Here is a 26,543-nt window from a genome sequence, read left to right as displayed (position 1 = left end):
ATCTCTCCGCTGGTGCTTGAGTCAGGACTCACTGTCCTGCACGCTAAGAATGAAAAGATGATGAAACCATTGTATCTGAAAATGAATCAGGCTTTTTGACCGTTTATTTTACATGTGTGGAGCATTTGTAAATCTCAAACCATCTAAGCACTTTTTGTGGGAAAGTGAACTAATGATATCTGTGTTTGTTACGGGCACTGCCCAAATGCGTTCCCACGTAGATGCTGCCTTGGGGGGAAAAAGGGGAAACATTCACTAACTGGCAATCAACCTGAATCACAGCTCTTTAAATATATGAACTCTTCAAATGATGTTTGTGAGAAAGTCTACAAAATATTGTATTGGTCATGACATTTTTTAAAATTATTTTGTGCTATTATGGTGAGGATGTATTACCATCTAATGTTTGTCGTTGTTGATGTGCTTTCAACCCGGAAAAGCAATGTTGTGTAAATATAACACTGAACAATCAGCATTATGCATCGAAAATTTTATTGTTAAATAGTTTATACATCATTTTAATAAGAGGACATAAGCTTCCCGTCTCCTCAATCTGTTTGTCTGATTGAGCATCTGTCTCTCTGTCACCTCAGACCAGGTTCACCCGTCTCATGGGAAAATAATCGGTACCTGTGCTCTATACAGCATCCTGCAGCTTATTCAGCTTTAATTCAGATACTGCTGCTTCTAATTGAATTATTCAGGCCCACTTTACAGAGTATAAAATATACAATGTGTGTAAAATCAAATATCATACTGTATATTTTAAACTCATCACGCTGTTCAGGCACAGTGATTGTTCAAAAGCACATCATAATCAAAACAATTTTCAGAAACGATAATAAAAAAGCATTAGGTTATCAGAGAGTCTGTCAGGACTGTTTGTGAACGTGATAAACCGGTTTTATATACATACATATATACACTACCAGTCAAAAGTTTGGAAACATTAAGGTTTTTTAATGTTTTTTGAAAGTAGTCTCTTAATCTCACCAATAGTGCATTTATTTGATCAAAAATACAGCAAAAACAGTATTATTGTGAAATATTTTTACAATTTAACTTTTTTCTATTTGAATATATTATTTATATATATTTATGCAACTTATTTCTGTGATTCAAAGCTGAATTTTCAACATCATTACTCCAGTCTTCAGAGACACATGATCCTTCAGAAAACATTCTATTATGATGATTTGCTGCTCAAGAAACATTTATGATTATTATCAATGTTGAAACAGTTGTGTAAATATTTTTTTTTTTCCAGGATTATTTAATGAATATAATGTTCAAAAGAATAGTATTCATACGAAAGAGAAAGCTTTTGTAACCCTACTGTTCAAAAGTTTTGGGTTGGTAAGAATTATTATTATTATTTATTTATTTTTAATTTTTTTTGGGGGGGGGGGTAACTTAAAGAAATTAATAGATTTATTCAGCAAGGATGCATTAAATTGATCAAGTGACAGACATTTATAATGTTGCAAAAGCTTTATATTTCAGATAAATGCTGTTCTTTTGAGCTTTCTATCCATTAAATAATCCAGATTTTTTTTTCAACATTGATAATAATCATAAATGTTTCTTGAGCATCAAATTACCATATTAGAAAGATTTCTGAAGGATCATGTGACACTAAAGACTGGAGTAATGATGCTGAAAATTCAGCTTTGATTACAAAAATAAATTATCCTTTAAAATATATTAAAATAGAAAACCATTATTTTAAATTGCAATAATATTTCACTATATATATATATATATATATATATATATATATATATATATATATATATATATATATATATATATATATATATATATATATATATATATATATATATATATATATATATATATATATATATTCTGTGTTTCTGATCAAATAAATTCAGCCTTGTAGAGCAGAAGAGACTTCTTTCAAAAACATAAAAAGTAGTAATGTTTCCAAACTTTTGACCGGTACTATATATATATATTTAACGTTAAACGTTATGCTTCTCAGGACTCACCGAACACAGTTATATTAACGTATTTGCTGTCTTTTAATTCATTTCATTATTATTGTTCTTTTTCCTGCTTTCTCTTCACAAATTACTTCACAGTAAAGTGGCAATATGGCTGTATAAAACAGTACTCAAGTTTTGACAATTCACAGCTTTCATGCAGTTATATATAAAAAAAAATACAAATATAAGGTAAACACACAAACAAAGACACAAATGCTAATGTTTGCTACGGCACCTGTCAATCAAAATTCTCACAAGTCCCTTGCCATCTGCACAAAGCCAGTTAGTCATATTTCACCCCGAAATCAAAAGAAAGAAACACAAAATTTGCTGCCTTTCATTTATGCATATTTAAATAAATCATTGTATTTCATTAATGAGGACACGAGTGAAATGTGACCTGGACACCCACAAACAGACCCAATGATTCTGTCAGACAAACAGACCAGTCAGAAAGCAGATATTCGAGTAGGCAGAGCTAAGCCAACAGAGACGGGTACGAGTGACGAGACTATCACTAATAATGGACATGAACACACATCAGATCAAGCAGTGGTGGGATGACAAGATGCACAAATACTGTCAAAAACACTGGTGTTAATGTTGAGACGGTTCACAGCTGATTGAGCAACTTCTGCAGAAAGCCAGTTAAATGACTGGTTGGATGAACCACTGAGACACTGCTTAAACTACTGGATTAGGACATTTCTATCTAAATCACATACACATCAATAATGTGCTACAAACATTCAGCACATCTTTTTGAGAATTATCACAGGTCGAGTGTGTCGGATGTTACGTACCCAATGCATCAAACATCAGTGACATATTTTCAAATACCTCACAGTAAATTCAGTCCTGTGGAAAGAGTTCAGCTGCGTTCTACAGGACCTCTTGAAAAAACGCTGGGCCTGGAAACACGGCTTTGACACACAATAACTCACATGCTCTTTTAACTAGTTCCTTTTTTGATTATAGACAGAAAGTAATTCTCACATCTGCAACAGAACGAGGTCAAACACCAGGTTTAAAGGACATGTCGGTTTTCCGGCATGTGAAGCACTGAGCCGTCATTTGACATCTGTCAAACTTCCAGAATTACCATGCTGATGTGTTATTTTAACAGAACACTGGTCAGATTAAGGAGTTCATTGGTTTCTTTCTCTCACTAATTTCCCTTTGCCGCCCTTCATCCTCCTCTTCCTGTGGCTCTATATCACATTCTCAAAGAGCTGCAATGATCGCATGATGTTTTCATCCTGAAGATACAAAATATGAACAAAAGAAAGAACAATTTAATGGGAGACGGCTAAAGAAATAGGAGGACGAGACAGGAACACAAACAAGCCAATTATTCTTAACAAAATCTATTAAAAAGGCAAAAGAAGAGAACTGTAGTCTGTTTTTAGACTACCTGTGTATTAAAAAAACATGTCTGAATGAAAATATAAAATAGCCAATCAGAGTTCAGTGTTTTTGTTGAAGTGTGTCGCCATAGACAAAACTGGTGGTGGTGCTGTGTTGTAACTAATGAAAAGTACCAAAGTACCATCAACAAAAGAAAAAAAGAAGCTAAAAATAATGAATTTTGGAAAGATAAAAAATGAATTTTGGAAAGATAAAAAATGAGGGGGGAAATGTATAAAAGTAATATTTAGAAAGCTATAATAACCCTGCCCCAAAAGATTTTATAAATTCAAATAGGGCTGGATGGTATGAATGAATTATATATTTATAATTTTAACATTTTACATTTTTAAATAAAATGTTATTATTAATTAATTAATACAAAATAAATATATATATATAAAAATAATAAGGGAATAAAAATATAGACAAAATAAGGGAATATTAAAAAATATATATAAGCGAATGAAAATAATAAAAACATAAAAACAAAAAAAAATATATATAAAAATATTAAATAAATAAATAAACATAAAATAGTAACACTGTATTTTACAGTGTCCTTGTTACACATTACATGTAGTCACTGTACTAATAACTATATATTATGCATAATTAAATGAAACTAACCCCAAACCAAACCCCAAATCCTAACCCTAACCCTATAGTAATTACATGTAGTTAATTATTATTACTCAGTACTTAAAGGGTTAGTTCACCCAAAAATGAAAATTCTGTCATTAATTACTCACCCTCATGTCGTTGGACACCCGTAAGACCTCCGTTCATATTCGGAACACAAATGAAGATATTTTAGTTGAAAGCTGATGGCTGAGAAAGGCTTCACACAGGCCTCCATTGGCATTCAGTACATTGACACTTCCAAGATCCATGAAAGGCACTTAAAACGTCGTTACAAAGTCTATCTCACCACAGTGGCTCTACAATAATCATACAATGCGACGACAATAGTTTTTGTGCGCAAAAAAAAATCAAAATAACACCTTTATCCAACTTGTTCTTGTCTTCCGTGTGCGCCTCCACGACGCATGCGCGAGAATATGACGTAGCGCCGGTGTTCGGGAATCGATGAAATACACACTTAAGCCCCATTTTGAGCACTACGCCGAGACCTAAAGCACGATCAATGTAGAATCCAACAGCTTAGACACGCGCGTCTTCCTCTGCTCGTAAACAAATCGCTTCTGGGTCATATGTCCGAACGCCGGATCTGCATCATATTCTCGCGCATGCGTCGTGGAGGCATACACGGAAGTCGAGAACAAGTTGGATAAAGGTGTTATTTTGATTTTTTTTTGCGCACAAAAACTATTGTCGTCGCATTGTATGATTATTGTAGAGCCACTGTGGTGAGAGAGACTTTGTAACGACGTTTTAAGTGCCTTTCATGGATCTTGGAAGTGTCAATGTACTGAATGCCAATGGAGGCCTGTGTGAAGCCTTTCTCAGCCATCAGCTTTCAACTAAAATATCTTCATTTGTGTTCCGAATATGAACGGAGGTCTTACGGGTGTCCAACGACATGAGGGTGAGTAATTAATGACAGAATTATCATTTTTGGGTGAACTAACCCTTTAAATGCATAATTACACTGTAACAGAGACACCTTAAAATAAAAAGAATAAATAAATATAAAAATAAATAAATACATACATGTATTTGCATGGCTATCAGTGGCCAGGACTGATATGAAATAATTACTTATGATCAAGCAACATGGAATAATGTTCCAAATAAGCAAGTCTGTTATTTGTTGTTACTCTCAACATTTTTAGAGTTTTTTTGTTGCTGCTTTAATATAGAATTGAATGGCTGTTAAATCAATGCTGCAGTACTCACACTCTGACACTAGAGGGCACTACTTACATTTAACAGAGAAAGAAAGTGTCAAGCTCTGATTGGAACAGAACACTAGTGCACTGCTTACTGCACACTGCACAGTACACTCACCTAAAGAATTATTAGGAACACCTGTTCAATTATCTAAACAACCAATCACATGGCAGTTGCTTCAATGCATTTAGGGGTGTGGTCCTGGTCAAGACAATCTCCTGAACTCCAAACTGAATGTCAGAATGGGAAAGAAAGGTGATTTAAGCAATTTTGAGCGTGGCATGGTTGTTGGTGCCAGACGGGCCGGTCTGAGTATTTCACAATCTGCTCAGTTACTGGGATTTTTACGCACAACCATTTCTAGGGTTTACAAAGAATGGTGTGAAAAGGGAAAAACATCCAGTACGCGGCAGTCCTGTGGGCGAAAATGCCTTGTTGATGCTAGAGGTCAGAGGAGAATGGGCCGACTGATTCAAGCTGATAGAAGAGCAACTTTGACTGAAATAACCACTCGTTACAACCGAGGTATGCAGCAAAGCATTTGTGAAGCCACAACACGCACAACCTTGAGGCGGATGGGCTACAACAGCAGAAGACCCCACCGGGTACCACTCATCTCCACTACAAATAGGAAAAAGAGGCTACAATTTGCACAAGCTCACCAAAATTGGACAGTTGAAGACTGGAAAAATGTTGCCTGGTCTGATGAGTCTCGATTTCTGTTGAGACATTCAGATGGTAGAGTCAGAATTTGGTGTAAACAGAATGAGAACATGGATCCATCATGCCTTGTTACCACTGTGCAGGCTGGTGGTGGTGGTGTAATGTTGTGGGGGGTGTTTTCTTGGCACATTTTAGGCCCCTTGGTGCCAATTGGGCATCGTTTAAATGCCATGGCCTACCTGAGCATTGTTTCTGACCATGTCCATCCCTTTATGACCACCTTTATGATTATCCTCTGATGGCTACTTCCAGCAGGATAATGCACCATATCACAAAGCTCGAATCATTTCAAATTGGTTTCTTGAACATGCCAATGAGTTCATTGTACTAAAATGGTCCCCACAGTCACCAGATCTAAACCCAATAGAGCATCTTTGGGATGTGGTGGAACGGGAGCTTCGTGCCCTGGATGTGCATCCCACAAATCTCCATCAATTGCAAGATGCTATCCTATCAATATGGGCCAACATTTCTAAAGAATGCTTTCAGCACCTTGTTGAATCAATGCCACATAGAATTAAGGCAGTTCTGAAGGCGAAAGGGGGTCAAACACAGTATGGTGTTCCTAATAATCCTTTAGGTGAGTGTATATACTGTATTTTTTTTTAAAGAAATAGAACACAAAGCAGTAAGCAACGAGAAATGCTACACAATCTCACTGTTATGTTTAATTCAGTTGAGTGACGTCCAATTATAATCTTAGAAATACATTTTTATTTTGCTTTTTTTATATACTGCACATTTTTGCACATGGACTAGGTTATTCGGTTATTCCATGCATACTAATTAAGTACCTCTTGACAGGAGAGAATAAACTCATCAAGAGTGACAACTCCATCTCTGTTCTTGTCCATTTTCTGCAAGGGAAACATCTCTCTTTATATAAACAGTGATTTATAATGTAATAAGTAAGGAATAATTGACAACGGGCCATTGAATTATTAGAATCTAAATGCACAGCCGAGGTGGCAATGCGGCCACGGCTCGAACTGAATACTACAATTACCACACCCCAAGACATTGTTCAGACGATGTATTACAATGTCATTTGTCATGTTTTTGTACTTATAACGCTTGTGTGTAGATCTAATTTTGTTAAGCATATTATCCCAAACCTCTGTTGCTAATTCCAAAATGTCATTTTAGAGTTAGTAACAGAGACTTGAGCCATTGATAGCATCCTGATGCAGTTATTAATGTAGTTATTAGAGAGAGAGAGAGAGAGAGAGAGAGAGAGAGAGAGAGAAGCGCATGGCGCAGGTGCACTTAGGGCGTGTCCGAATCCACTTTTGCTAGTTTAATGACGGTAAAAATGGTTGGAGCGCCAGGTGCTTGGTCTAAAAGGGTTGTACCTCATCTCTTAATAAGTCCTGGGTTTGTTTTGGAAAAAAAACAATCAGAGTCTCATCTCCCATTCCCTTTAAAAGCCAGTTGCTGATTCGCTATTTACATGGTGGAATTTGTGAGCGGAAAGACTGAACAAGCGAGGAATCCTTTTATTTTTAATATTTAAAAACATGCGAGTGCTGCTGTGTGTGTAATAATCAGAGTGTATGTGCATTTTGCACCCTCAAAATAGCAATGGACAAACCATGCGCCTGAAAACACCTGGTTTTCAGACCAGCACACCCATGGGTGAACAGATGGGTGCGAGTGCATTTGCTATTTAAAAAACGGGGCGCTGGAAGTGAAAATGATAAAGGCGGAAACTAGCAAAAAACACTTGCGACATGCCTGGCATTGTATTGCGCTGGGAGTATGATAGGATATTTGCGCATCTCTCAACAGTGTTTGGCAGCAGCGTCTCTACGAATAGCGAAACTGTACGTTTATCTGATTCAAGAACAGCGCCGTTATTACCTTTTTACATTTACATTTATGCATTTGGCAGAGGCTTTTATCCAAAGCGACTTACATTGCATTCAAGGTACACATTTTACATTTTTTGTCAATTCTTGCTTTCCCTGGGAATCGAACCCATGACCTTGGCGTTGCTGGTGCCATGCTCTACTGTTTGAGCTATAGGAAAGCTAAAAAGGAAAGCTTTTTAATGATAAATGTCACATAGCTTTTTGTTGCTAAACTATTTTACTGATAACATTTTCAGAGCAGCGCTGACAACACGTTTCTGTGTGAGTGTGTGTCCATACTGCATTTGAGCGGGAGAAAGAGAGTATGTGCTTTCCGTACACAATAAAATTAAATTTTGTGGTAAAAAACATGGAACTAATTTGTCGTTTTTATCCTATTGTTTACTATATTTATTTGCTCTGTCAGTGTTGCTGTGGGTTTTGGTTCTTTTGCTGTTGTCGGCTGTAAGGACCTTTGTAAAGGTCCAACAGAAATCATTTGGCGGAGCGATATGGAACTGTAATGCGGTCAAGACCTGCCTGGAACTACTTTAGCCGTGCGTTTCTCTGAAAATAATTGCACACCTTATAACGTTCACCAACCAATCAGATTCAAGCATTCAACAGCCCTGTAGTATAATATGTGATCATATTTAAGCTGCAATATCAGAGTCTGACCTGAAAGAAAGCATCTACATGCTGTTTGGTGGTGTCTGTCTTCAGAGCGGGGTACGTGAAGCGGCCCATCATGTCATATATGGCTTTCACAATATCGGTCATCTCCTGGAACAAAACATATATTCAATTATAGTTTCCTACATAATTACAATGTGTTATTTCAGTGTTTAAATGTGTTGTACTATAATGCAAAAATGGTCATCATAAAGAATGAATAGATTTTGACTATGGTATTTTACGTTAAATAAGTCGCATCGGGTCAAAATTGCACTCTTGAGAGGAAAAAAAACACAGATCATTAACATTTTATTATTACATTCAGAAGTAAATAAAACAATGTTTACAAACACTGTAAACATGCATTTTAGATTCTGTCACTCCACCACAAATCCTTTAAATTTAACCATATAAAGCCTACTGTATCATATTTGATATCCACATTTTGTAAGGCCTCTAAAAGATCAACATGAAAAAACTGTTGCACACAATCTCCTCCAGTCCTTTTGTTGTCAGATTGATAGATTATACTTTTATAGCAAGTAAAAGTATTTTAGTATAATTGTTTCTTTATATCTTTAGAAAATATCTTTCTTTGTTTTTGCTGTCAAATCTTTACTGATTTTTCTTAAGTAAACATAAAAATAACTTTATATTGTTAGTAATATTTCAAGATGAACACTTACTGTAGGTTTACATGATTATCCATACATTATTGCTTAGAACAATATGATCATCAGGTTTATTTTTTCTCATGTCTCAATCATCATTGTATTGCATTGCATTATATGTTTTAGACCCTACAGAGCTTTGATCATAAAACTAAGCATTTAAATATCATATTACTAAGACATTATTAAAAGTTGTAGAGCAACGACTGATACAGTGCATCTGGAAAGTATTCACAGCGCTTCACAGCAACTTTTTCCACATTTTGTGGTGTTTCAGCCGTATTCCAAAATGGATTAAATTCATAATTTTTTTCCTCAATTCTACAAAAAATACCCCATAATGACAATGTGAAAGAAGTTTGTTTTAAATCTTTGCAAATTTATTAAAAATAAAAAACGAAAAAAATCACATGTATTCGCAGCCTTTGCCATGACACTCAAAATTGAGCTCAGGTGCTCCTGTTTCCACTGATCATCCTTCCCCATGGACATGGCCAATACCATCCCTACAGTAAAGCATGGTGGTGGCAGCATCATGCTGTGGGGATTTTCAGCGGCAGGATAGAAGAAAAGATGAATGCAGCAATGGATCGAGGGAATGTCCTAAGTCATGAATGAACAGAGACATCCTTGATGAGAACCTGATTTGGAAAGGCACACACCTGTCTATATAATGTCCCACAGTTCACAGTGCATGTCAGAGCACAAACCAAGCCATAACGTCCAAGGAATTGTCTGTAGACCTTCAAGACAGGATTGTATCAAGGCACAGATCTAGGGAAGGGTACAGAAATATTTCTGCAGCATTGAAGGTTCCAATGAGCACAGTGGCCTCCATCATCCAAGTTTGGAACCACCAGGACTCTTCCTAGAGCTGTCCGTCCGGCCAAACTGAGCGATCGGGGTAGAAGGGCATTAGTCATGGAGGTGATCAAGAACCCGATGGTCACTCTTGACAGAGCTCCAGCATTTCTCTGTGGAGAGAGGAGAACCTTCCAGAAGAACAACCATCTCTGCAGCACTCCATGAATCAGGCCTGTATGGTAGAGTGGCCAGACGGAAGCAACTCCTCAGTAAAAGGAGTTTGCCAAAAGGCATCTGGTGGCCAAAAGGTCTGATGAAACAAAGATTGAACTCTTTGGCCTGAATGGCAAGCGTCATGTCTGGAGGAAACCAGGCACCACTCATCACCTGGTCAATACCATCCCTACAGTGAAGCATGGTGGTGGCAGCATCATGCTGTGGGGATGTTTTTCAGTGGCAGGATCGAGGGAAAGATGAATGCAGCAATGTACAGAGACATCCTTGATGAAAACCTGCTCCAGAGTGCTCTGGACCTCAGACTGGGGTGAAGGTTCATCTTCCAACAGGACAAAGACCCTAAGCACACAACCAAGATAACAAAGGAGTGGCTACGGGACAACTCTACGACTGTCCTTGAGTGGCCCAGCCAGAGCCCAGACTTGAACCCGATCTTTGGAGAGATATGAAAATGGTTGTGCACCGATGCTCCCCATCCAACCTGATGAAGCTTGAGATGTCCTGCAAAGAAGAATGGGAGAAACTGCCCAAAAATAGGTGTGCCAAGCTTGTAGCATCATACTTAAAAAGAATTGAGGCTGTAATTGGTGCCAAAGGCGTTTCAACAACGTATTGAGCAAAGTACATTTGATTTTTTTCGTTTTTTAATTGTAATACATTTGCAAAGATTTCAAACAAACTTCTTTCACATTGTCATTATGGGGTGTTGTTTGTAGAATTGAGGGGGGAAAATGAATTTAATCAATTTTGGAATAAGGCTGCAACACAACAAACTGTGGAAAAAGTGAAGCGCTGTGAATACTTTCTGGATGCACTGTATTTATTTGAATTCTTTATGTTAAGTAGTCTGCTATATTGTTATAAAAATCTTAGTGATTTACATTACAAGCATCAGAATATCATCTTACTTTTATAATTTTTAAGCACCATCTGCACTAAATTTAATATTTTTGCTCAAATTGTGCCTCTGAAAAAAAGAGAGTTGTTTTTGAGCTCCATATTCTCACTATTCCATATAAGAGCCATAAAAGACTGATTTATCAAATACAATACTAAAACTTTTTTTAGACAAAAAAAGAAAAAAAAAAAGAAAAAAAAAAGTTAAATGAACAGATTTTCAGGGATAACAGTATTCAGAACAGAGCATGAATGAAAAAAGCAAAAAGTATAAAACATTATAATACAAACATATATTATAGAAGTATTCATCATAATGAATTTATTTAAACTGAAACTATAGAAATAAACTGTTCATCTCGCGTTCAACACAAATCCAGAAGTGTTTGTTTTGAGCATGTTTTGCATGACTGACGTTAATTGCATTTGGAATTCAAGTCGCAGAACATTACAATTGGAAAAAAAAAACATGACATTAATACAGTTGTAGAGTACGAGCAAACACACCTCTTTATTAATGTAACCATCTTTGTTAATGTCGTACAGGTTGAAGGTCCACTGTAACTTCTCTGTTGTTGTTCCTCTCAACAAGATGGACAGAGCTGTTACAAAGTCCTGACAGAGAGAAAGAGAAACAATGGGCCAAGAGGGGGGATTTCTCATTAATGACACAAACAAAAACCTGTGCTCAGAAATGAAAATAACAATAGAAGAAACAAAGTGAGTGAATAACCCACCTCAAATTTGATTGATCCGTTTTGGGAAGAGTCAAAGGCGTTGAACAGGTAATGTGCGTATGTACTGGCGTCTGCAGAGAGAACACACACACACACACACACACACACACACACACACACACACACACACACACACACACACACACACACACACACACACACACACACACACACACACACACACACACACACACACACACACAGATGGTATCAGTGGGGTTTTTAAAACAAATGTAAGGCTTTTTGAGACTTTTATGGGGTCTACCGTATTGCATGTTACGGCAATGTTTATAGTAAGTAACAGTAAAATGACTGATTTAAATTATATTAGTTCAAAACATTTTGTTTTATAAAATAATAAACCTCACATTTCAGCTTCCCAGGGCTGTCCAATCCTGCTCCTGGAGGTCCACTGTCCTGCAGAGTTTAGCTCCAACCCCAATTAAACACAGCTGAACCAACTAATCAAGGTCTTAATAGGCATACTAGAAACTTCAAGTTGGAAGCTAAACTCTGCAGGACAGTGGCCCTCGAGGACCGACTTTGGACACCCCTGCAACCATTTAAGAAAAGAGAGAGTCAATATATATTCCCGTTTTCTGTCTCCAAATTTAAGATTTCTTGAATTATTATATAGTATGGAGCCCTGAAACACAACGTAAAAATAAAAAAAATCTAAGATTACAATAATAAAGTGACAGTAATTCAAGATTAAAGTTGTAATATTTTGAGAATAAAGTCAAAATTACGAGAATAAAGTCATTGCAATGCTAGATTGAAATTGAAATATTTTGAGAATAAAGTATAGTGAGTGAAAAAACATGATTATTTCGAGAGGGGGAAGTCACAATATTATGATTCTCTGTTGTGAACTTTTATCTTCTAAAGTGTAGGAAACTCAGAAGATGAAGACCAAGAGACTTCGGGATCAAACAGAAGTTATTCTTTTAATGAGAACTCTCTGTGCTGCAGGTCGTCCGAAAACAGTCTTATTTAACAGTACAAAATAATGCAATTCATCTACATTTCAGGGGGAGGGATTATACAGCAGGGGAGGAGACATTCAAACAAAGGAATGCATATGTTGTGTAGTCAAGTCAAGTCAAGTCAACTTTATTTATATAGCGCTTTTAACAATGTAGATTGTTTCAAAGCAGCTTTACAGTGTTAAACAGGAAAATAATGCAGCATAATTTTATTCAGCTGTATAGCCATTCTGGAAAAATTTCAAGTATAATACAGTGACAGTGTGGGCTTTAGATCAATAATTTGATCAGTAATTTAGTTTAAATGGTTAATTTAGTTTATTATTTAGATGTATTTCGATGTTTAGTTGAAAAATTTAGTGTTTAGTAGGATGTGTAGGTCAAGGACACATCCTACTATGAAATCCCTACCAGTCCCATTGAATCAGCATAACTATTCGCATGCTGATACTGGCCAGGAACTCCAATTCCAAGAGCCATCCCAGAGCCATTAAAGACTAAATGGGCAACGTCTGGGCTCCGAAAGGTGGAATCTCAGTGATCTGACTCATTTAAAACACAATAGAGAAAACAGGTCTGGCAGGAAAGGAGACTCTTGCTAGAGCCTCTGAAATCAGTAAAACAGGTCTGGAAGATTTGCATAGCAGACTAATTCATCGGATATCATAATTTTTACCGTAAATGCTAAAAGCAATGTACTTTCTTAAATTTGTAATCCCACACTCTCATAACAGAGAACCGAAGTAAAATCTGCGCTTTAAGTTAAATTTCATTTTATCGGGAATTCGCTTTGGAATGTTACGACATAATATTATGACTTTATTCTCAGCATTTTTACTTTATTCTCAAAATATTACGACTTTATTCTCTAATTGCTATGACTCTCACATACACATAATCACATACTCTTTTGAATAGGTACTTACTAATATTAGTCACCTCTAATATTAGCTTCTTGTTTGTTGAACTGTTGTATAAAATCCATATCTGGGAAAACAGCACTCTTTCTCATGTGATATTGCTTAACTAGTTATATCCTTTATAAGTATTAACAACAAGAACTTACACCAAGACATTTGATGGCATTTCTATTCATTTTGGTGGCAGCTTTATATACGTAATCAAGTGATTTGAGTGCTGTGAGAGAGAAATAGATTGATAAACTGCAAACACACTGACCCCCGTGAGGAAAGAACTGTGAGTAGATCTGTTTGAACGCCTCTTCATTGACCACACCACTGGGACATTCCTGAGAAACAATGAGAAAAAAAGTGCATGTGTGTGTGTGTTTGATTTTCACAGCAGTAACACGTCTACATGTGTATGAGCTTGCATACGTTTTTAAAGCCTCTGTATAGCACTTGCAGCTCTTTCTTGTTGAAGTTTGATTGAGCCTCCAGCTGCTCCAAAGCCTCTGGACGGTGACACACTACAGACAGCTCCAGATCATCATCCACCCTATCTATACACAGACACACACAGAACAAAATTTACAATAAAACGTGCAATCCAAAATTTCCCCCAAAAGTACTTAATACTTTGATTCAGCAAGGATGCATTAAATTGATCAAAAGTGACAGTAATGGCATTTTAATGTCATTACAATGTTACAAAATATTTATATTTTATAGCGATGCACCGATTATCGGATTGTCCGATACGATAATTCTTTGTATTTGAAAGCCGATAATCGATATATTGGCCGATAAATCTAGTTCCAAATTTGTATAAAATCTTTGAGAGCATGATTGCAAAAGCAAAAGCCTCACCATTAAAAACAATTTCCCAAGCACACAATAAAAATTATTTTGTCATTATAATTTTATGTAGCCTATATGACAGACTTGCGCTGCAAAAGTTACACTTATCCATATTTTCCTTTTTGAAGTGATTCCAATCATATTTCAAGCAATTTAAAATCATAATGGCGAACAGTGTGCATCTGAAGTGTCTCAACTGAAGGAAATAATCCATTATTTATCGACCTTAATATATCAGCCAAATTTTCTTATAAGGGCCGATAATGATCACATTAAAAATCAAGTGTAGCGTTAGGTCTGGCAGGCCACGTTAGACAAGCTCACATCAGATCACAGCATACATATATAAGCTCCTTCAGTATTACGTTTCTCTGGAGCTAATTACCCTCCTCCATCCCCAGCTCCTCCTCTCGTCAGTCAGGATTTGGCATTCTGATTCCCCCTGAATCAGACTAAATTCCAGAATTATGTTGTACATTAAAAGACATCCGCAGTACATTATGTTGGTTCTGTTTAGTTTACCCTAAGGGGGGTTATTGCTGCTCTCCCTGCTCTTATTCATGCCAGGTTGCATGGATGCGCAGAGAGTTCTTGCCCAGAACAGAACCATACCGCCAATCCAAACTGTATGCTAATTGTCAATCATCTTTGACGATAGTAGTCCTGACAGAAATTAATATATATCGGCTGATACTGATATGGTGGCCGATATACACTATATTGCCCAAAATTTTGGGACGCCTGCCTTTGATTTATAACAGCTTCAACTCTTCTGGGAAGTCTTTCCACAAGGTTTAGGAGTGTGTTTATGGGATTTATTTTTGAACCAATAATTCTAAAAGCGTTGGATGAGAAGGCCTGGCTCACAGTCTCCACTCTAATTCAGCCCAAAGGTGCTCTATCGGGATTAGGGAAGAACTCTGTGCAGGACAGTCAAGTTCCTCCACACCAAACTCGCTCATCCATTATGGACCTTGCTTTGTGCACTGGTGCACATTCATGTTGGAACAGGAAGGGGCCATCTCCAAACTGTTCCCACAAAGTTGGGAGCATGAAATTGTCCAAAATGTCTTGGTATGCTGAAGCATTAAGAGTTCTTTTCACTGGAACTAAGGGGTCAAGCCTAACCCCTGAAAAACAACCCACACCATAATTTTACGTGGCCTACCACTTCGTGGCTGTTGTTCCCAATTGCTTCCACTTTGTTATAATACCACTAACAGTTGAGCGTGGAATATTTAGTAGTGAGGACATTTCATGAATGGACCTATTTCACAGATGGCAACCTATCACGGTACCACGCTTGAATTCACTGAGATCCTGAGAGTGACCCATTCTTTCACAAATGTTTGTTGGACTTCCGGTTTAACGATCTATGGAGTAGGATGGAACTTTCGGAGCTCCTGCAGTTAGCTTTAAATTAAGCTCTTTGGCACTTTCTTGCGTTATTTTTCTTGGTGTGTAATCTATCTAACACGTCTTCTTCGACTATTGCTGAGTAAAATGCCTGCTAAACCCAAATCTGGCAGTGCTCCTTCCACTGCGCTTCAGCGGCCTGCTGCGCACGTTTCATCCTCGCCTAGTAGTGATTCCTCCTCCCCTTGCGACGGTGCTGTAATGCCCACTGTCCCACCCGATTTCAAGGAGGAGCTGCTCTCATCTCTTCGTAAAGATATGGCGGCTATTTTCAAAACCGAGCTCCAAGCTGCCCTAAGCGAACATTTTATCTCTATCAAGACGTAGTCACAGGCAGTTAAATCCGAATTGACTGGTTCTATCACAAACATCCAGGCTAAAGTGAGCGCCCTGGAGAGCACTGTAGTTGAAATGGAAACTTTACTCTCCACCTGCAGTGATGACATTGCTTTGCTACAGTCTAAAGTGGAACAGGCCAGATCGCGACGCAATAATATAAGGATCATAGGGGTACCTGAAGACTCAACCAGCACTTCCATGATCTCGGCTGTCTCCACTCTGCTCAAAGAGGCCTTTCAGCTGGATAAAGAGCCCATTTTGGACTGCGCTCACCGCACCCTGCAGGCCAAGCCCAAACCCGGGGAATGCCCACGCCCCATAATCGCCCGACTGCACTATCATACAGATTGTGTGGACATTCTGCGGCGAGCTAGAGCCCAACAAAGAATAAATATTGGCGATATGGCTATACATATCTTCCCTGACCATACCGCGAAGACTGCCCGTGCCCGCGCTGCCTTCAATGACATCCGCCGCCAGCTCCGTGAGATAACGTTGCCTGGGTTACGGTACGGCCTTCTGTTCCCGGCTCGCCTCCGTATTACATATGACGGTACCGAGAGAGAGTTCAAATCACCGGAGGACGCCAGAACATACATTAAGACATTATCCAAGTAAGAGATCTGGTATCTTTTCAGGCAGTTTTACCACTGTGGAAGTGTTATGGACAATTACGATCTGTTTACTTAACACGCTAAGTTATCGGTTACAGCTGATTTCTCCATGGGTGCTCCATTTAAGCTTAACTGTTTCCATTAGGCAAAAGTCGGTAGCATCGTCCTTAGGGAATTTACTCCTTTTGGATTTAGCACTGGGTTCTCCATCATTTGGGGATAGGGTCGTTGTAAGTGCTTTGGAGAGGGTGGGAGGGGTGTGGCTAAGGTTCGGCCTGTTTGGCCACCCAGTGTATGTGTGTGTGTGTGTGTGTGTGTGTTTGTGTCTTTCGTTATCTTTTTTATTTTTGTTTTGTTTTGTGTTTTTGTTTTGTTTATGTTTTTTTTCTCTTTTCTCTTTTTTCTCTCATAGTCAATATCTATGCCCCAAATTTTGATAACCCAGATTTTATGAATAAAATATTTGAACGTCTCCCATCTCTACATGATAACCTCCTTATCTTTGGAGGGGACATGAACTGCGTTATTGATCCTAGGTTAGACCGCTCCTCTCCCAAAAGCTTGACACCATCATTAATGTCCAGGACACTCTCTGACTTTATGGCTAAGAATGGTTGCATTGATCCCTGGAGATTCCACAATCCTACCATCAAGGAGTATTCCTTTTTTTCACATATGCATATATCCTTCTCTCGGATTGATTTTTTTTTTATTGATGCTAAATTTATCTCCAATGTGTCAATGATTAAATATCATCCTATAGTCATTTCTGACCATGCCCCGCTCTCTCTGGATATTCAGCTCTCTCCGCAATCCCGATACTCTTCTCCTTGAAGGTTAAACACTCTGCTCCTATCAGATGACAAATTTAACTATTTTATTGTATCTTCAGTTGATGATTTTATCATGATCAAACAAAAAGAGGCTGATCCTATTCCTTGTTCATTGCTATGGGAATCACTCAAAGCATACTTGCGGGGTCAAATAATTTCCTACTCTGCGCATTTAAATAAAACTTGTATAGCCAAACTTCAAGAGCTTTTAACAAGATTGGACAAATTAGATCAACAACTAGCCATTTGCCCCTCCCCTAGCTTGCTCAAAGACCGTGTTGATTTACAAACCGAATTTGACCTTATTACGACTACTGAGGCAGAGCGCCTTCTCTTACGCTCGCGTTCTACATATTATGAGCATGGCGATAAGGCAAGCCGGCTACTAGCCCATCAGTTGTGTCGCCAGGCTGCCTCACGTATGATTCTTCAAATCAAGCACACGGCACACTACACACTGACCCTAATCCCATTAACTCTGTATTCTCCTCATTCTATTCTTCTCTCTATAAGTCTGAGTCCATATCTGATGCTTCTGAAATGGGTGCTTTCTTAGATGGCCTCGATTTTCCTACTGTTAGCCCACATGTTACCAGAGAACTTGATCTGCCGCTAACAGTTGATGAAATCATCACTGCTATAAACAAAATGCAAAATTCTAAAGCCCCTGGCCCTGATGGATTCCCAGTTTAATTTTTTAAAAGATTTCAATCTAAATTGGCCCCGATATTGCTTTCTGTATAAGGAATCTCTGCAGGTTGGCTCTCTCCCTCTTACTTTAAGACAGGCCTCCATAAGTCTACTGTTAAAGAAAGACAAAGATCCCGACCTCTGCGGCTCGTACAGACCCCTTTCCTTACTAAACGTGGATGCTAAAATCCTTGCTAAGCCTCTGGCCATGCGCTTGGAAAGATTTCTTCCAGCCATGATTTCAGAAGAGCAAACTGGCTTTATAAAGGGCCGTCAGTTGTCTTACAACATCCGTTCCCTTTTAAATATAATATACTCTAAAAATTCCACTACTAAAGTGGTCATATCAGTTGACGCTGAAAAAGCATTCGACAGGGTCGAATGGCACTTCCTGCTTGCCGTTCTAAATAAATTTGGGTTGGGTGATACATTCATTTCATGGATACGCCTTCTCTACACATCCCCTCAAGCTAGTATCTCCACCAATGGCGTTCAGTCTGCTTATTTTCCTTTATCCCGAGGCACCCGACAAGGTTGCCCTTTATCTCCTTTACTCTTTGCGCTGGCCATAGAGCCTTTGTCTATCTATCTGAGATCCTCCTCCATTTTTTCTGGAATATCACGTTTTGGAATGGAATTTAAACTTTCTCTTTATGCAGACGACTTGTTGTTATATGTCTCCGACCCCGGCCGCTCTATACCAGTAATTTTGTCCTTTATTCACAAATTTGGCTCATTTTCAGGTTACAAAGTTAATATCTCTAAAAGCGAATGTTATCCTGTTAACGCTCTGGCCTGTCTACTGAGTCAGTCTGACATCCCCTTCAAATTGAGCCCCTTAGGTTTTAAGTATTTAGGAGTTAATGTAACCAGAAAGCTAACCTCCCTTTTCTCTGCCAATTTCTCCCCTTTAATGTCTAAAATTAAGTCTGACCTTCAAAGATGGAGGAGCTTGCCATTATCGCTTATAGGTAGGATCAACACAGTTAAAATTAATATTTTACCCAAGTTCTTGTTTCTATTCCAATGTCTCCCTCTATTCCTATCTAAGCGCTTTTTTAAAACTGTTGACCAGGATATATCTAGCTTTTTATGGTGTGGAAAGGCATCCAGAATAAGTAAATCAATTCTTCAGAGATGCAAGCTTAATGCCAGTCTCTCGCTCCCAAATATCCAACTATACTACTGGGCAACACATATTCATAAAATCTCATTCTGGTCCAAATCTACACACCCCCTGTGGTGCAAGTTAGAGATACTTTCTTGCGGCTCATCCTCTCTGCCTGCTTTGCTCACCTCCTCTATCCCTACTAACTTCTCTGGCTTTACAGATAACCCAGTGGTAATTTCCACTCTAAAAATCTGGTACCAACTTAGAAGGTATCTTAAATGCACTTCTCCATCTATTTCAACTCCTTTACTAAAAAAAAAAATTGTTTCAACCTGCACTATCTGATCCCACGTTTTCTATATGGTAAGACAAAGGCCTGAAAACTTTCAAAGATTTCTATAAAGATGGCACTTTTCGTAGCTTTGCAGACTTTGTCTAGTGAATTTAGACTCCCGCCATCTCACCTTTTCCGCTATTTCCAAATCAGACACTGCGCCAAATCCTTGTTCCCAGCCTTTCCCTCTTCTCCCCCACTCCAATTGTGCGAAGAGTTTCTCTCTCCGGACCCCCCTCAGAAGTCTTTCATTTCAGATATCTATAACAAACTTCTGAATCATGACACCTCATCCATCACTAAAGTTAAGGCTGCCTGGGAGGGTGAACTTGGGTTGGAGTTACCTGACACTTGGTGGGACGTTGCCCTCAAACAAAATCCACTCTAGCTCAACCTGTGCCCGTTTAACTTTGATACAATTCAAAGTATTGTATAGGATTAATTTCTCCAAAGCACGCCTGTCACAAATTTTTCACACTGTCACTGACAGCTGTGACAAATGCCATACCTCTCCCTGCAATCTAACTCATATGTTTTATTCTTGCCCATTAGTTTTTTCCTTCTGGCAGAGGTACTTTGACATTATCTCTGAAATACTTGCGACGACTGTAAATATCTCTCCTCATATTGCCATTTTTGGATGCCCAAAGGATTACAATAGATTGGCGAGACGACACCTCCTTCTCCACTGGAAATCTACAAAAGCCCCTTCCACCGCTCAATGGCTAAGGGATATTATGTTTTTTTTTTAAATTAGAAAATATTAAATATTTTTTGAGAGGTGACTCCAACAAATTTTACAGTAAATGGCAGCCCTTCTTAACTTTCTTTAAATCTCTTCCTTCTTTACCCCCTGATTGATGGAACAGCCCCCCCCCCCCCCTATTATTATTTATCTTTTATTGATTTTATTTTATTTATTTATTTTATGCTTGTGAATTTATGAATGCCCAAATGTTTTGAACTATGTACTTTGTTTGATTTGTGTTCTCGTTTATTTACTTATGTAAAAAAGAAAAGAAAAGAAAAAGAAAAGACAGCTAAGTATGGCTTTATTTTTGTGTCATCTCTACTTCTTTGTTATGTATTTTTCATTGTGCCATATTTTTCTTTCTTTTTCAATAAAAAAAAATATATACATATATATATATATATATAAAAAAAAAAATTGTTGAAGCGTCTGCATGCCTAGTGCTTGATTTTATACACCAGTGGCCATGGAAGTGATTGGAACACCTGATTTCAATGATTTGGAGGGGTGTCCCAATACTTTTGCCAATATAGTGTATCATGCATCCCTAATATTTTAAATAAATGCTGTTCTTTAGAACTTTCCATTCATCAAAGAATCCTGGAAAATATGGTTTCCACAAAAATCTGAAGCAGCACAACTGTTTTTAACATTGATAATATTTAGAAATGTTTCTTGAGCAGCAAATCATCATATTAGAAGGATTTCTGAAGGATCATGTGACTAAAGACTGGAGTAATGCTTTGATCACAATGCTTTGATCACAACAATAAATTACAATATATTCACATAGAGAATAGTTAATGTGTAATAATATTTTACAACATTACAGCTTTTACTGTATTTTTTGATCAAATAAACGCAGCCATGGCGAGTTGGCTTTTGAAGCACTGAATCATTTGTTTCAGAAACATACAAGTACAGAGGAGCTCCCATGTGTGTTAAAGATGACGACAGCGCACCCACACCTCCGTAAAACACACGTCTGACATTCACAGCATTCAAGGTGGATTACTTAATTTACATTCATTTATTTAGCAGAGGCTTTTATCTAAAATGACAACGATGACTGACTTCAAAAGCAATTTGGCCTTAAAAATGTCTTTTAGTACGTTTACATATTTTATTTTAATCAAAAGCAGGGTTATTTTAGTTAACTAAAACCATTTAAATAAACATTTTCCTTACTTGAAACATCTTTAACAGAAATTAAATGAAATATTTAAAAAATAACTTAATTCAGCTAGTTGCCAAGTCAACATACCCCATGTTTTTATTTAGTTAAACTCGTTTTAAACATGTATTAAAATAACTAAAAATAAAATAAAAATGAATAAAAACTAAATAGACAAAAAACAAAACAAAAACAAACAAAAAACAGACAGACAGACACAGTTTGAAATATGAAGGTGACAGGCTATGATCTTTCTGGCATGTTAATCATCATACATAAGGACGGGCGTTGTGTGTGTGTGTGTGTGTGTGTGTGAGAGAGTGCATGTGGTTCAGGTAAACCCTTCATTATGAGGACAACATGTCCCCACAAAGACGGCAATATCCGATATCCTTGTCCGTGTGGGGACATTTTTTGGTCCCCATGAGGAAAACAGCTTATAAATCATACATCACATAAGTTTTTTTTTTTTGAAAATGTAAAAATGCAAAAAGTTTTCTGTGATGGGTAGGTTTAGGGTTAGGGGAGAGAATACAGTTTATACAGTATATAAAGTCATGTCTATGGAAAGTCCCCATAAAACATGAAAACCCAACATTTGTGTGTGTGTGGATGTGTTAAAGCACTGAAGTACACACACACACACAGGTGAGGTCAAAGGTCATGTGCCTGAGGTTCTCACTTCTGCACGATGTCCTTTAGCAGTGTCATATTACAGCACTGCACTCTCTCTAACACACACATACATACCTGCACAAATACACAAATCTGCAAGAACACACAGCACAGCAGTACAAAAAAAATGTGTCATTAAAAAATAAGGTTATTGGAGTACATCTTTCTACTTCAAATTGTATGTTTAATTCAATGCGTTACTTGCCATTTCTTTGTAATAATTAGTGAAATTGACTAACAAGCTCTGAGTGTAAATTGTTTCTAGCCCAAAAATGTTTCAGTGTATTAAAGCTCTGAATTAAAGTCAAACATATCCTGCAACTTTTTTTTTTCGTGCTATAAACATTACGATTAGTGTTTCTCTCTTTTGATCCTATTCAGCTGGTGAAATTATGTGAATAATGTGACTTTCTGGCAGAGGTTAAATCTGATTCAGCAAATATCAAAGGTGACACACATTCCTTATCAGACGTCTGTTTGAATCACATAAAGGTTTTAATTCTGTTTAAGTCTACACAAACATCTGATAAATCATAAGAAATTCACTCGAACCATCCAAACTATATAACTATATTTATCTATCTGTGGAAATAAGACTTCATTAGAGTTTCATGTGTGTGAGACTCACCCTCAGTGCTGATAAGTCCGAGCGTGTGCAGAAGTTTCAGAGTGCCACACAGCAGCAGCACTATAGCTAAAGTTTGCAGTCCGTCTCCCTCTCCTTTCTCCATCACTCCTGATTCCCTGTGCTAGCCTTAAATATTCTTATTTTCCTCTCACTTTCATTCCTTTCTGTTTCTGTACTTGCTGAGTCCACACCATCCTTAATATACACCTCTCTCTCTCTGTCTCTCTCTGTCTCTCTCTCTCTCTCTCTCTCTCTCTCTCTCTCTCTCTCTCTCTCTCTCTCTCTCTCTCTCTCCTCTTTGACATCTAATTCTTTGTTTGCCAGTTTGTCCTCTTTGCCCCTCCCCCTCCATGTGTGTGTTTTAGAAATATTCTTTGTCCTGGACAATGGAGTTGAGCAAAATATAGAATTTGCCTCATGAGTATGAATATGAATTGAACATCAAACAAGATGTTAACAGAACTACAGTTAAAATAAATTACACAAAAATAGTACAACACAAATAATTACACATTAATTTTGACTGTTTATGCCAATCCCTGATATTTTGAGTAATATTACATGTCTAAAAATATTCTAAACTCAATATCAAAACAAGTAACACAAAATGTATGTTTGTAATTTAGTGGCATGCCAGCTATTATGGCTACAGCTTCATGGTGAGAAACGGTTAAAATGTAGCAAAATATTGGATAGATGGATTGTTTTGGATTGGGATGAGATGGGATGGGATGGATGGATGGATTGGACTGGATGACCCGAATGACCGTATGGATGGAATGAATGAATTAATCTTTTCATTCAATTAAAAAAAAGTCCTATTGGAGTTGAGATATTGCCAAACAGATTTAGCCATACAGCACTATAAAATGTGTTTTCAAATAACTTTGTTTTCAACAAAACACACAATATAATCTGAATCTGTTGATTATGAATAAATTAAAGCATAGATGGATATGGCAAATGTTCTTCCAACATGCTCCTTGAAATGTACAGTTGTGGTCAGAATTATTGGCACACCTGGTAAATATGATCAAATATGGCTGATGAGTTTGGAGAACACCTGACTAGAGATCAGAGACCATTCCTCCATACAGGATCTCTCCAGAACCCCAGATCCATGTTGGTGCTTCTCTTCAGTTCACCCCATTATAGGGTCCAGGTCAGGGAACTGGGATGGTCATGGCAGAAGCTTTATTTTGTGCTTAGTGAAACATTTGTGTGTTGATTTTGATGTTTGTTTTGGATCGTTGTCCTGATGGAAGATCAATCTGCAGCCCATTATAAGATTTCTAGCAGAAGTGGTCAGGTTTAGATTTTTTTTTTTCATCTTTTGGTATTTGCTAGAATCCATGAAACCATGAACATGATGTCCAGGACCTCCAGCAAAAAAAAGAGCACACAACAATAAAGATCTAGCTGTATTTTTAACCGTGGACATGGGGTACTTTTTATTCTCGTTTGCACTAGACTCATCTGGTGGGTTTTCTGCCAAAAAGCTCTTTTTAAAGTTTCATCTGACCATAGAACCAGGTCCTGTCTGAAGTTCCAGTCGTGTCTGACAACTGAATAAGTTGGAGTTTGTTTTTGGATGAGCGAGGAGGATTTTTCTTGAATCCCTCCCAAACAACATGTGAAGATGTAGGGGTTGTTTGATTTTTTTTTTTTTATTAGGCCTTCTGACCCCAAGACTCAACTAATCTCTGCGATTCTCCATCTGTGACCTTTGAAGAGTCTTTGTCCACTCAAACTCACCTCCTCTCGTGCATTAGGACGACATAGACACACGTCCTCTTCCAGGCAGATTCGTAACATCTTTAGTTTCTCTTTTTTCACATTTTCTTTTTTCTTTCCATTTTCTTATTATCTTTGTTTTTCTATTTTGTGAAGCTCAAAAATCTTTTGCTGCACATCAGAACTATATTATTTGATTTTACTCATTGTGATGAATGATTATAATTCAGAAGGGGGTGCCTATTCTAGGGGTGCCAATAATTGTGGCCAACGTGTTTTGGAGAAAAATATGAGTTTCCCCCCACTTTCAATTCTTTTACTTCAATGAAAGGTTAGATTTTAGCAAATTTTTTAAATTAAAGATTAAACAATGAAGATATATTTTTACAGCCATATTTGATCATATTTACAAGGGGTGACAATTCTGACCACAACTGTATTAAACAATGAAATACTAAATCATTTGTGTGACATTGCAAACTAACACTGATTATTAAGAACACATAATGTTTCTAGATGTATATGGGTAATTCAGTAACGCAATACAATACGGTTTAATTTGTTAACATTAATTTAACTACATTAGTTAACATGAATTAACAATTAAAATACATCTAAACCATTTGTTAATCTTAGTTCATGTTTTTTTTTAAACATTTACTAATACATTATTGAAATCAAAAGTTTTTTTATGTAATTTAATGGACATGAGTTGAACTAACAATGAACGGTTGTTTTCTTAAACATTAACAAAGATTAATAAAAACTGTAACAAATGTACTGTATTGCTCATTATTAGTTAAGAAATTGAGTAATGTTAACAAATGAGACCTTATTGTAAGACATAAGTGATGTCAGTAATTTACACTGGGGGGAAAAATCGCAGCTCTATTCATTTCATTCCCTTTTTATTCAATGCTCTTAAATGCAAATTTAAAATACTTCAATTCACATTCATGCATTATGGATTCTGAATGAGAAAGAAGCCTGAGGGGAGTGTGTGTGTGTGTGTGTGTGTGTGTGTGTGTCCTTCACACTCTCAGGTGAGACTGCAGCCCCAGGTGAGTCCTGCCCTCAGGTAGGACATTAAGAACAATGTCAACTCATAGAGTGTGTGTGTGTGTGTGTGTGTGTGTGTGTGTGTGTGTGTGTGTGTGTGTGTGTGTGTGTGTGTGTGTGTGTGTGTGTGTGTGTGTGTGTGTGTGTGTGTGTGTGTCTGTGTATTGGGCACATGTGTGTGTCAATGCACATTTCAGAGAAGAATGAAAATTAAATACCATGGTTTGTAGATCCGAACATTGTTGCTATAAAACAATCCACAATAAACATAATTTCAGAATTACATGACCATGTCCTTCTAAAGAAAAATAATTGTTATTTGTAATTGTTATGCAGAAGAATGAGTCAACACACACACACACATGCACACACACACACACATGCACATACCCGGAGTTCTCGATTTTGCCTTCTGGCTTTCAATAGACTACCAAAGATGAAGAATAACTGATACAAATATTTATTTCCTTGTGTAGTCCATGGTGTAGTCAGATTGATAAACACTCTTAAAGGAATTTTTTTAGAGTATATTCTATGTATTTATTGTGTATTTATTTTTTATAATTGTTGTGTCC

The 26,543-nt window shown here is 37.3% G+C and overlaps 1 protein-coding gene across 1 annotated transcript; it reads right to left on the bottom strand.

Annotated features, from left to right (window-relative positions):
• Positions 1-2,029: 2,029 nt before the first annotated feature.
• kcnip1a (Kv channel interacting protein 1 a) lies at positions 2,030-15,005 on the bottom strand (the record flags this gene model as incomplete). Its single annotated transcript, XM_079839238.1, has 8 exons — positions 2,030-3,268; positions 6,788-6,850; positions 8,522-8,626; positions 11,635-11,742; positions 11,865-11,935; positions 14,030-14,099; positions 14,188-14,312; positions 14,996-15,005. 8 exons carry the CDS (start codon positions 15,003-15,005, stop codon positions 3,221-3,223), a joined length of 600 nt encoding a protein of 199 aa, XP_079695364.1. The 3' UTR covers positions 2,030-3,220.
• Between the last annotated feature and the right edge of the window lie 11,538 nt (positions 15,006-26,543).

This window comes from Gobio gobio (genome assembly GCF_949357685.1).
Source record: "Gobio gobio genome assembly, chromosome: 16".
Taxonomy (NCBI): Eukaryota; Metazoa; Chordata; class Actinopteri; order Cypriniformes; family Gobionidae; genus Gobio; species Gobio gobio.
This window is presented reverse-complemented; position numbering and strand designations above follow the sequence as displayed.